This window comes from Borostomias antarcticus (genome assembly GCF_949987555.1).
Source record: "Borostomias antarcticus genome assembly, chromosome: 3".
NCBI lineage: Eukaryota > Metazoa > Chordata > Actinopteri > Stomiiformes > Stomiidae > Borostomias > Borostomias antarcticus.
In genome coordinates, this window is record NC_140236.1 from 8259539 (window position 1) to 8272838 (window position 13300).

At 42.2% G+C, this 13300-nt stretch overlaps 2 protein-coding genes across 2 annotated transcripts; both read left to right on the plus strand.

Annotated features, from left to right (window-relative positions):
* Positions 1-2349, plus strand: hoxc11a (homeobox C11a; the record flags this gene model as incomplete). Its single annotated transcript, XM_084436258.1, has 2 exons — positions 1-697; positions 2117-2349. The coding sequence occupies 2 exons, from the start codon at positions 1-3 to the stop codon at positions 2347-2349; spliced, it is 930 nt and encodes a 309-aa protein (XP_084292384.1).
* Positions 2350-9359: 7010 nt separating this feature from the next.
* On the plus strand, positions 9360-12168 carry hoxc10a (homeobox C10a; the record flags this gene model as incomplete). The annotated part of the gene is made up of 2 exons (XM_084461980.1): positions 9360-10071; positions 11891-12168. The coding sequence occupies 2 exons, from the start codon at positions 9360-9362 to the stop codon at positions 12166-12168; spliced, it is 990 nt and encodes a 329-aa protein (XP_084318106.1).
* Positions 12169-13300: the final 1132 nt, after the last annotated feature.

The window sequence follows — 13300 nt, forward strand, 5'->3', positions numbered from 1 at the left end:
ATGTTTAACTCGGTGAATCTGGGCAACTTCTGCTCCCAGACGCGGAAAGACCGGACCTCCGAATTTGGTGACAGGACCGGCTGCGCCTCGAACATCTACCTCCCCAGCTGCACATACTACGTCCCCGAATTTTCGACCGTCTCGTCGTTTCTTCCACAGGCCCCGTCGCGGCAAATAAGCTACCCATATTCTACAAATCTCTCTCAAGTGCAACCGGTGCGAGAAGTTTCATATGGACTGGACCCCTCCAGTAAATGGCACCATAGAAGCAATTATGCTCCGTGCTACTCAGGAGAGGATCTGGTGCACAGGGACTGTCTTCCGCCATCCACCATGACAGAAATGCTTATGAAAAACGAGAGCGTGTACAACCACCACCACCACCATCCCAGCACTAATCATCCTTCCACGGGATTCTACACCGGAGTGGGGAAAAACAGCGTCCTCCCTCAAGGTTTCGACCGCTTTTTTGAAACCGCATACTGCAGCACGGACAATCAGTCAGACAATTGTTTACAAAAGAGCGAAGCGAGTAAGCTGGAGAGCGAGTCCCAGCAGCCCATTGCTCAATCGGACCCACAAGACCAGGAGAAGGACGCCGAAGATGAGGAACATACAAATTCAGGCTCATGTACGTCTACAGCCACGAAGGACGGCAACACTAGCAAGAACAGCCACTCGAGTAGGTATCGAAGTTGTAAATGGGGAAAGGTTAAGGGACTAGCCCGGTGTTTTGTCGGTCAGATTTTATGTGGAGTTTTATAAGCATTCAAAGGATTTTATTATAACCTACAAAGCTCTTTCTTCCAACGAGAAGAATTTTTACGATGGGAAAGCGCTTTGAAAAAAAGGGATGTTATACACAAACGCTTCTATCGTGGAGTCTGTGAAATTTTAAGAGCGCGCTATTGTGACAAATGCTAACTTTGATCATGAACTTGCGTTGAGCATTTTAAGGGATTTTCTCATTGGGCTGTTGAGAGTAAAAACCAATTGGGCAGAACATTGCTTTTGGCGTCATGTGAATTTCTTTTAGCATTATAGCAACCCCGTTTAAGACATGCTGTGAGATTATTACACACTTTGAGGCTTCATTTGGTTCATACATTATTTAGTGCTCATCCATCTGTCTACCTTTCTCTCTATCTACCTGTCTAGATCTGTATCTGTATGTCTGCATCATGTCTGCATGTCTGTGTGTACTATGTAGCCTATTCATCCATCTAAAGCTAGCATCAAGGACTGTGTTATTGTAGTCCCCTCGCAACCAAAGCCAATGAGCCTAGCTACACGAGTCAGTCATAGATAGGAGCAGTCTGTGGTTGCGTCTATATGTGGAGCATGCATGTATCAGCAATATGATGCGCTTTGCGCATGCATGACATAACTATGACATAGGCCAATGTCAAAACATGTCCACACACTTTAGGGTTACAATTTTAACTTAATCAACTTGAAAATAAAAAATAAAATAAAAAAAATCAATTAAAAAATGAGCTCCCATAAAATGGTAGCCTACAGTATCCCACCTGTGAGCATTGCACGAGCTAAATACATAGGCCTGTTGGAAGATAAACACGGGCCTGTTGGTGCCCATGCATGCTGTGCGTAATGCTGCGTAATCAGGCTGTCGAGGTTTTCTATCCTTCTACCTTGATCTTCCTTCTATCAAACCCACCGTGGACGCTTAACCAGACCCCTTTTGACTTTACGAGGCTACAGTGAGAGCATCTAAATCTATTATAAACCTTGTACCTTTCATACGCCATACGGCTTGTGTGAATTGTTGGTTCCAAATGAATGTAGGCTAACGCAAACTGTGGGTCTATATTGTTTTGTTATTGCATATGTGTATAACAGATAAACACGTACTTAGGGCAAGTAAGTTGATATTCTTCGCTTGGAGAGGCTGGGACATTTAACACCCTTTATTGGCTGATTTACCTGATACGTGCAAAGTGTTGGATGTCAACCGAAATTGTATCACTGAACCCTCTTAAAATTCCAAACGTGTTAATGCATGAAAGCATAGCCTAACTATAAGTTCGTATTGCCAATGTGGCTTGAGCACCTTTTATTATGTCCCTGATATACTCTTCACTTTCTATTACTTCAGGTACCCCTCGTACAAGGAAGAAGAGGTGTCCATACTCCAAATTTCAGATTCGGGAGTTGGAGCGAGAGTTCTTCTTTAACGTTTACATCAACAAAGAGAAACGTCTGCAGCTCTCCCGGATGCTTAATCTCACCGACCGACAGGTTAAAATCTGGTTTCAGAATCGAAGAATGAAAGAAAAGAAATTAAGCCGAGACCGTTTGCAATATTTTTCTGGAAACCCCTTATTGTGAGCGGGTAAGGTGAATAGCATATTTGTAGTCTCAAAGACACTCCTTTCTCACAGAGTTCTAATCACGGATGACAACAAAGTCAAGTTATTTGTCCCAAACGAGCCCGGATGACTAATGCAAACAAAACGTTATGAGCTAGGCCTATGCTCTTTTTTTAAACAGTATAGGCCTATGAGATTCGTCGCCATTTTCCTGTAACCCCGCGGGGCAGAACTTGTTCCCACTTGTTCTCACAGGCCTACGGATCATTATGTAGAGTAGGCTAATCATGTGTATGTTGTTTTCCAGTATTATGCATCTCTGCCTATTTATCACGATTCTTACTTGTGTTAATTAGATATTGTGGGTTGGCCCATTGTTTTATAGTATTACATGTTAAAATCTAAAAGCCAAGATATATCTCCCTTTCTTCTGGTCCCTGTATAGTGTATCATTAGCCAATTCTCTTCTCGACCAGAATGTGAAAAAAATAGTAGCCTTTAATTTACATAGCTAGGCCTACATTTTTACCATGGAGAACTGTGACATGTTCAATCTGTAATAATGTATTCCTTGTACAGACTATGCAATGTGCATCCGTGACTGTAAATATGTTAAGTCTCAACTTCTTTCCCTTTCCCAGCTGCTATTTTCCTGTACACTGCCCAGGCAACTTTAATAGCTTTAATGTTAACACTCTTTTAAATTATTTGCTTACAATGTGCTGTTTTGTTCTCGGAAAGGAGATGATAATGGTGATGTTGGGCCTGTGTATCGTTAATATAAAGATACTTATGAAATAAACAGAAATATAAGCATAATCAACTGACTTTGCGGTGAATTCATTTTTATTAAGTAAATTGATTAGGACAATTAAATTCCCCTTCCGTTAACACCAAAGGGATGTTGTGGGCGGTAGCCTATGCGTTAGCCTAGTAGGCCTACTGGAAAATATTATCAGCTTTGTTGGACGACTATTTTTTCCTTTTTTGGTAGGCCTTAATATTGCTATTGTTTCCAATGATACCCTGCACGTTAACGTGGCTTTGGAAACGTGAGCACCACTGAGGGAAGGGTGAAGGAACTACAAGGGGTGCGCATTTGAGCATTAGCAATCACAAATAGCAACAACATCGAAACTATCTCAGAAACGCACAGAAAGAGAGGAACATGATAACTGCCTTTAGTGCCCACTAAACTGAATCGCCACTCTTGCAGTCTAGACACTGCCATAAAGAGAGAGGCACTAAATAGCTATTTTTCCCCCCCTTAATTGCACCGTCTGTTCGGGCGGAATGGCGTTCACTTCCGCAGTAAATAGTAAACAAGCAAGACTGGTTGTCCGGACAAAAAACTTGGCAAGACGTTTCAACATGAACTCGGGCCTGTGCACAACTTCAACCACCCAACCCCCTTCAAACAGACAGTCCAGCCACCACCTCCCCCTGTTTCATACTGCAGATGTAAAGTTAGGCATCGGAGGAGAGCTAGTTCGAAGCTGTCCACTCCACTCGCATCACACATATCACTTGCAATGTCTTCTGAATTCCAAATTAACGTTGAACCATTTTTACAGTAATTGTTGGCTAATTGCACCAGATGGGCCGAATATATTATGTTAAGGGAAAGGAAATGATTATCTTCTCTTTCTCTCTCCCTCCCTCTCTCGCTCTGTGTGTTTTTTGTGTCTTCTGTCGACATGTGTGCATGAAGATTGCACGTGTGTGCATTACCTACAATTTATAATTAAATGTAGTCTTTGAACTTCAATAATGTCAAGGCCTTCACCTTTAACCCGCTGCAATAAAGTGGAATCAAGGAGCCCCTTTAGCCCGGAAATGTGTGCAGGAGGGGAATCAACCAATGAGAGGGAGTGGGAACAGAAAAAGGAATGTGTAGAGAGCCCAACTTTGACCCCTCGCATTAAACTACAGCAGGTAACTTTCCCAGCTTTAGCAGGCCCAGTAAATAGACTTTATTGTCCCTGTAAAATGTATATGCTTCCACGCATGAGACGTTTTATAACATGTTGGAATGAGCTCTCCAGGTATCTGTATTTTCACAGGTTTTGTATTGATGGCAACTGTCTGTTATATTCATAACCAGGTGTTGAATGGTGCGCATATGTGTCGGTGTGTGCGCACGTTGTACCTTTAGTTAGTTGTTGTCTACTAGAGTAAAAAAGATAACCATATTCATGTTCAGGAAATTGAAATTGAAATAATACGTCAGCACACAGCAGACTGCTGTGTAAGCGTGCAGCTTCCAGACTAAAAGAGGGGTGTGTTGTGAGGGGAGGAGATCAAGGCTGGGAGACTTCTCTTGTCACACCCACCAACCTTGGCCCTGGATGATGACGTGAGTAACCACACGTCACCATCCTCGAACTGCAGTGGCTTCTAAATCCGCCTGTCTATCAACTACAGGGGGTAGCCTATAAGAATCCAGTATTGTCCTATTCATAATGGAAAAGCAGTATTTAGTGTCCTCAGTCTGTAGGAAATATGTTTCGTTATTCATAGAAGAGGGCCTCCGTGTCATCATATTGACTATAGGCCTTCTCTATTTAATGATTACGTTTTATTTTCTAAATTTTAAAGCGTCAGCATCGACGTGAAAAAGGGTAGCCTTCGATGTGGGATGCAAGTTCAAGCTATCTTGTTCAGCGTTTGGACAATGGCGGAAATCAAGCACAAATGAAACGGTCTGCAGGGAGCCCGTGAGAGAAGATATTTTGTTTGGGATGAGGTGTAAATGTCAAAAGGAGATACGTGACCCAATAGATTCTATTGAAAAGAATCACATTTGTTTATTATTTATTTATTTATTTATTTAAGCCTACTTTGTTGTTGTAATACGTACCATATATCTCATTGATAACTAAATGTTTAAACCGAATATAGGCTATTAATTTTACGCGTGGTTATTAAGTAGGCTATTATTTGTTACGCATAACAGGAAATTTTGTTTTCATTATTTCCTTGGTGTTTCTAGTTATATGCTACTCAACGCATGATTCCTTTCAGTGATGTTTTGTGGCATTGCTTATGGACGGAGCGTATTGCGCAAACCCCAGCAGGCCTATTAGCCTATAATAAACATGCCAAAATAAATAAATAAATCTGTTGTGTTTTCTTCAAATGATTATGAACTGTGTACTCACAGTCAGTTTGTATTTCATTATGAAATATTATTTTGGGCCTAAACCAACCTTTTGGGCTATCTCCCAAACCGAGTAGCATAGCCTAATTACTGGAATGGTGTAGGCCCAGGTCAATAAAGTGTATCTTAAGGGTGTGCTCAAGTGAGCACTTCATTGTAGGCTAGGCTGTATGGCACTTGCATGTTATCTTACCTTATCTGACATATCACAAATAATCATCATCATTTAATTGTATTTGACCGAGTTATTTACTATACGTTCCCTGCAAATAATAGGCTAATGGGTAAATGTTTTTCCCTGACTAACTAATGATATTGCCTAGAACATGTGTGGCCTTGTTGTCTTCTTGAACACTGAGGCCTTATGTGCGGTATCTTGATATTAGAATTTTAATATAATACTGATGTGCTCAGCTTGGCATTACGTGTTCCTGATTTATAATTGTCTAAAAGACATACTGAAACCATAAATTCGCAATTGCGCATATGGGGCGCGCAGTGGCCTGCAAGGCTGGGCACAAAACTGAGCCTCATTACATGGAATTGGAAAGATATTTCTTAGAGGCTGCAATTGGCAAACTTGTCGTTCCTCTGATTTCTTGGTCCACAAGAAAAGTAGTTGTAGCCGCTGAATCCGCAGTCTGTTAAAGGGTCTTATCCTTTTTCCCATGTAAGCTTTTGTGCGTCTCTAGACTTGGATGCCGTCCATCGGGAGACAATAATTGTTAAGGTTTGCTTCACGGAAGATGGTAGCCTATACTGTATTAGGTCAAGACAAGGAAATATCAAAAATTTTCCTCTGTGTGCGTATGGGTGTGTGTATGTCAGTGGTGTGTGTGTGTGTGTGTGTGTGTGTGTGTGTGTGTGTGTGTGTGTGAATGTGTATGGGTGTACGTGTGTGTCTGTTGTGTGTATGGGTGTGTGCGTGTGTCTGTGGTGTGTGTGTGTATGTGTGCATGGGCGTGTTTGTCTGTGTGGTGTGTGCGCACGTGTGTGTATGGGTGTGCGCATGTGTATGTCTGTGGTGTGTGTGCCTATATGTGTGTGTGCCTGTGATGTGTGTGTATGGGCGTGTGCCTGTGTGTCTGTGGTGTGTGCGTGTATGTATGTGAGAGAGATAGAGACAGACAGACAGAGCATTTGTGCGTGGGTCAGTGATCTTCCTGCGTTATTTGCTTATAAGCTCATTAGTAGGCTACAAAATAATCTTGGATTTAATGATCTTTGGTGTATTAGTTTATTTCACTCAGCAATACAAAAATTATCACAACAACGGGTATATCATATCATATCATCCCACTACAGCAGCATCACTCACCACTCCCATGTGAAACACAACGGAAGCGCGCACATAATCCAGATAGCAGATGTATTCAAATAGGACGGCTTGCTTGCTTCAGAACACACACCCACTAGCATACGCACGCACACACGCACGCACACGCACGCACACACACACACGGTTCAAACACATGTACTGACATATTTCTATGCTTTACAGATACTGCAGTGATTTGGGCATGACAATATATTACGCAGGGGCCTACTCCCATGGCTACACCTCCATCAAATCAAAGACCCTTTTACAGTCCCGGTGACATATTGTATCTTCATATGGGCTACATAGGCTATAGCAATATTTTCTTTATGCCCCAACATCACATTTGGTTTATGAATACATTTGCAATCCTGAAATATTAAACATTAAATATTAAATGAAATACATATGGTGATCATTTCAAAAAGCAATATCGACCGAGGCATGCACTGTAGGATATCCCAGAGGACAAAAAGCAGTTTGACAGATGCAATGTCGAATTGAGATTGGAAATCAAAGTCGCTTTCAATTTAAAATGAAATGTGACTAAGAGAAAAACAATAATTTATTGGTTTCGTGCGTATGGACTCTCCATCCTGCAACCACAACGCTAGCGATGCTGGCGAAGCGTCGGTCATCGTCCACGAAATAGCCTAGGCCTACTTGAAATTGTCTAGAAGAATAGCCCTACAGCCTAACAAGGCCGGTTGTCGGTTGGTCAATTTGGTCTTTTCGAATGCTAACCAAGCGTTTAGCACATATTTCGTTGTATTATTTGTTAATAAATTATCAGACGCGTCATATTCCCTACCTCATACCACCCATAACTGCAGTCCCGTTCGCATGGAGTCCTAGCCTTGTAGCTGAGGCTTGCATGTGCACCGTATGTACCATAAGCCGCCCAAACCCGCGGCTCCAGCTATTTGCGTCCTTGCTGCTAAAACCGGAAGGCCCTATAGTGCTTTGTGGTCTATAACGCACAATCCCTAGGCCCATTTAAGACTATTTACGACTCTGTTCTATATTGCTTTGGCATTTGTAATCCCAGGTTAAAACTCTGTGGATCATTCATAGGGGGGGAGGGGGATGACTGTTATAGATATGCTTTAATTTTCACCAGATAAAGAAAAAAAATGAGGCACCTATTTCTGATGTATCAACCTAATCGTTTTTCATTTTTTCCAAATCAGGGTGAGAGAGACTTTTCAGAACCATTTGAAATCGGCTTGTAAGCGTGGAGCCAGAAACTGTCTTCACTTGAAAAACATTGCAATATAACAACAAAACATATTTTTTGACCATGTGTTATAATGTTATTGGTTTAAATTCAGATACCGTGTCAGTGTTTAGGGCTTCAACGTAATTTCAACGTGCGCGTAAAGCTGAAGAACAGTGAAATCCGCTGACTGTAAATCTGATCAATGTGATTCTAATTTACAGTCGGTGCATTTAGCTGAAAGCGAACCAAACTGTAAATTAGGCTTTAAGAAAAAAAATGTTCTAGGCTAATCAGCATGCGTAATTCCAACGGGCTCCTTATTTATTATTCTAAATGTCAGGTATAGCCTATATGCTATAAGAGATAACCTCTGGTAACAGGGTATGCTACACACCAGCGAAGATGTGTGTGTGTGTGTGTGTGGGGGGGGGGGGGGGTATGGGCATGGTGTATAATTACCTCTAGTAAAGATTTAACTGAAGCAGTATCTGGAACAGTGTTTTACAGTTGCATTCAGCAAACAATACGATCTTTATTTTTTGTGCGAACATTTGTCCGCCACTGGCGATTGAATGAAATCGTCTTTAATATAATACTTTTATGAACACATAAAACATTCTCTCTGCCGGCACAAATAGTGTAGGCTACTTGAATGTGGCCTATAGTTTTAAAAATAACAACGTTGGCTTTAATCCCTTCGATACAGGCCCATATACGTGTATCAAGTGCTCTACAACATCAAGGTAATCATACTATCATAGCTACATGTGTATGTATGGATATTAGTATACCATTCTGTTTGGGAAAAACAGAAATTACGCATATGGTCGAAATTATTCTACTTGAAGTGAAACCCATTCTTTACCCCAAACAAAATCGTATGATAAACATGCCTATTAGTCCACTTGATCTCCAAATTAACTTTCAAAAGCACCACAATTGAATCAGGTTTATGTTTCATTTAATTCAAGCGAGTGGATGTCAATCCGAGCCACGTAACATGCTTACAAAAATCATTCACATCTCTTTGTTCTCTGCTGTCTTTACCTTCATTTTCCGGCTAGATGGCGCCCTTGCTCCACGTAAACCTATTTTGCTTACCAACTTGACCGCGTTGACGTCAGCAAAGTCTGGAGCATCAAGGCCACTTCCACACCGCTATTGGTCTGAAAATCACGTGACATGGCTCCTAGCATCCATAATTATGTTAGATATTTTTGCCTCCCGAAAGATGTCAGCGTCCTACTGTCCTTATTCTCCTCGATAAATCCGTGTCCCTGGAACAAACAAGAACAATAATAACCATTTTTAAAAATGTCATGCCCAAATAACATGGCATCCGGTAACTTCCTCATGGATTCGTTAATGGGGGGAACGTCTTCATACAGAGCTGAAGGCTATTCTGGAAACCCTGGAATGTACATCCAAACGGCAGCTGACTATGGATGTGCAGTGATGAGACATTTCGGAAAAGTTGGACCGTCCTTCTCCAAAAAAGACGACGTTCCTTCGGGCAGTCTCTCTCTCAGCACATACCAAGATGCGCCTTACCTGCCATGTCAACCGGGCACATGGGGTACCGGGTCCAAAACTAGCAGGGACGAGCAGCAACCTGTTGCCCCGTGTTTACAGCCTTGCTCGTTTCTAGCGGGCAACGTCAAAGAGGAGGCGTTTTGTTGTCTTTATAGTGACAGGACCAAAGAGACAACACAGTCGCCTACTACATACATCCGGCTTGGGGACAATAGCAGCCAGTCAGACCAGCTCGTTGTCTCAGCACCCGAGGGCTTCCAAACAACCCAGGTGTACAATGGAGAGAGGCTACGTCGTGAAGATCAGTTCGCCTCAGGCTTTGCTTTGGCCCAAGTGTCGAGATCTGTTGAATCGCCAACGGAATCAACGACATGCCTTGGCAAATCAAGCCAAGACGCAGTATGCGAAGCCCCGAAGGTCAAAGATCAAGAACAAGAACAGGGCAATGGCAGGAAGGAGGAGACGGCCAAGACTGACAGTTGTTCTGACAATTCCGACAAGGAATTGAAAGGTAAACCCCAAATGCGCCCCCCTCCATCTCTCTCCCTCTCTCACCCTCTCTCTCCCTGTCTCCCCCCCCTCTCTCTCTCTCTCTCTCTCTCTCTCTCTCTCTCACACACACACACACACACACACCGCATACACACGCGCGCACTCACTCACGCACACACAGAGTAAATGTTTTAGGCCGTACACTTTTGAAATATAATTGTACGCTTCAATATTGCGTAGTTAGGCCTACCACCTAATTCTACATAGGCATAGATTCTCTGTGTACACGGATACAAACACAAATGTGCACGGTAATAAGACTTGCCTAGAATTTAGAAGTGTGTTCGATATGTTCTGCTTTGGTTATGATGTACAGTCTGAGCAGACATATGAGGGAGCCTTGCTCAGCAGGGATTATGGTATAACATTTAACACCTTTCTACTAATGTGAGAATGCCAGATAGACACTTATCGTTGAAATAAACACGCTGACACAATAACACGCACAGGAACGCACACACACACACACACACCCACACACACACACCCACACACACACACACACACACACACACACACACCCACACACTGTATGGGCCATTTAATATGTGTAAAACTGTTGGCCTAACCATTTACGCACCAATGTTGCATGGCTACATAGGAGTTCCAGGCTAATATCAGGTTTCAAATAATATAATTGACGTTTGCAAATTTGTAATGGAAATTATCTGTTTTCTTAATGCATTTTATTTTGATTAAGTTGATTATTAACATAGTTTTTCTCTGTGTATTTTACCTAAATTAAACTGTTATGAAAAAAAGATGCTTTGTTTTTTCTAATGGGATTTGTTAAACGTAAACAGCTCTGATATTGCACTTGAAATTCTCCTAAAGGACATTTCGACAGCTTGATATCCCACGAAATTGTTAGCGTATGCCGGTCTATATAGAAGCCGCACTTGAAATTGAATTAAACGAAAAACAAAACAATGTCATGAAATTAAAAAGAACATAACCACTTACATCTATTGTCATTATACCTATTATCATATTAATTGTGATTGTATTTCATTATTATTACTAGCAGTAATAGGCCTATGCCATTTTTCCTATTAGTATTAGGCCTATTGCTATCATTTTATTTACGCAGCCTATCGTCACCAATTCGTTAGGCGAATCAACCAACCAAAGTAACAAACTTACGCCCTATATTGCACCGTTGTGGGCAAACCCCTCGATGTGTCTTCCAGCTGTAAGTAGTGCTATTTATCTTAACTGGCCATAGCAGTAGGAAATTAGGCTACTATAGTATATAATATTGCCTATAGGCTACTGTCTCACTTCCACACTCCTTGGGGTCGGCTTTGAAGGAAATGAAACCACTTCATTCAGAAACAGCAAGGGATCTGTATATACTGCTCATTCGCTCTGCGTTTTCTGAAATTAATACATCAATTTTATGTATATTTTATACAAGGTGTTTTTTGCAAGTAGCCTACGTGCATATACGGGTTGCATGTCAATGTTTGATACGGTCGCAGCGAGTAGGCCCTACAGCATAGGACTACTCCATTTGCCGTGCTATATGATTTATCTTTGGAAGTAGGCTTTTCATATAGTTCGTTCATAAATGTAGGCCTTATGAGATCGACATCATTGCTCCCTCAAACCATGCCCTTATAGATAATTTGCTTTAAGCTCCATTCTAGAATGCGCAACCTGGGCAATTAAGGGCATACGTTGAACTTCAGTAGTGTACTACAAAGTGTAGCCTACTGCCTTTTTGATGAATAATAGCCCATCAATGTATGAAAACTCTTGCATGTTTCCCTCCTCAGTGGACTGTGCGTTGGAAAATGCAACTGGAAGCTGGTTGAAAGCCAAAAGTGGACGGAAGAAGAGATGCCCATACACAAAGTATCAGACGCTGGAGCTGGAAAAGGAGTTCTTGTTCAACATGTATTTGTCTCGCGAGCGCCGCCTGGAGATCAGCAAGAGTATTAATCTGACTGATAGGCAGGTGAAGATCTGGTTCCAAAACCGGAGGATGAAACTGAAGAAACTGAACAGGGAGAGTCGTGGTCGGGACCTCACACGAGTCTATAACTTCACCTGAACACTCTTCCTAAAACATTCCACACACCCACACGCACGAACACACACGAACACACGCACGCACGCACACACACACGCACACACACACACAGACACAGACACAGACACAGACACACACACACACACACACACACACAAACACACACACACACACACACACACACACACACACACACACACACTGTGCCTTCATAAATAGCCTACATGGACACGTTTGCAACAATGCAAAGAAGTGAAATTTTGTAACAATATAGGCTGTAGGCTACTTGCTTCTTAGAACAAGACTAGTGTCCCTAGTCCCTGGCCCTATAGCAAAGTAAAGGTGAAGGCCTCTAACTTCAAGTTGTTTATCTAACTGTCGGCATGAAAACAGCTTTTGGCTACTGTGGACTGTTTTCCCACAATAATAGCTATATCACATAGGGGTCGTTTTACCCTATGTGATATCAGAGCACTGTAATTTGCATGCACATTGATAGGGCTGTACATTATTCCTGAATTCCCGGAAAAAAACGTTCCCAAAATAATTAGATTTTTTGGGGGGTGAAAGATGTGAACTAGTTTGTCCTTGAGTTTGTTATCCTCTCTGTAAGTACTCCTGTTGAGAATGAGAGCGAGGGAGGGAGAAAGAGGGAGACGGCGGACGGGAGAGCGAGGGAGAGATCATGGCAGTTTTAATATAAAGTGAGAGAGACCATAACGTTGATTTAAATATTATCCAGGTGACCACAGTAAGTCAAGGTCATAAAATTGTAATGTCAGGTTCGCCGTGGAAAGCGTTGGGGGTGGATTTTATGATCTGCAAATATAATGTGGTGCTGCAGTAAAAGATGCGTTTAAAGGTGTGTGTGGAGGAGGGCTAATCCACATAGTGGAGAGACTGCACTGTGCCGGATTCACCGACGCTCTCCACGGGAAGCGGCCGCCCCTCTGTCCAGGATAATGGAGCTCAGCCTCAGCTCAAGACACCGGATGGATGATACATACATACAACAACAACAACAACCACAGCAACAGCAACAACAACAACAACAAATGCATGGATTAATAATGGCCGGAAACAGGTGCCCATGGGGAAAGCCAAGGTAGGAAAATATATCATATTTCTTAATGGTATACGGGAAGGCATATAG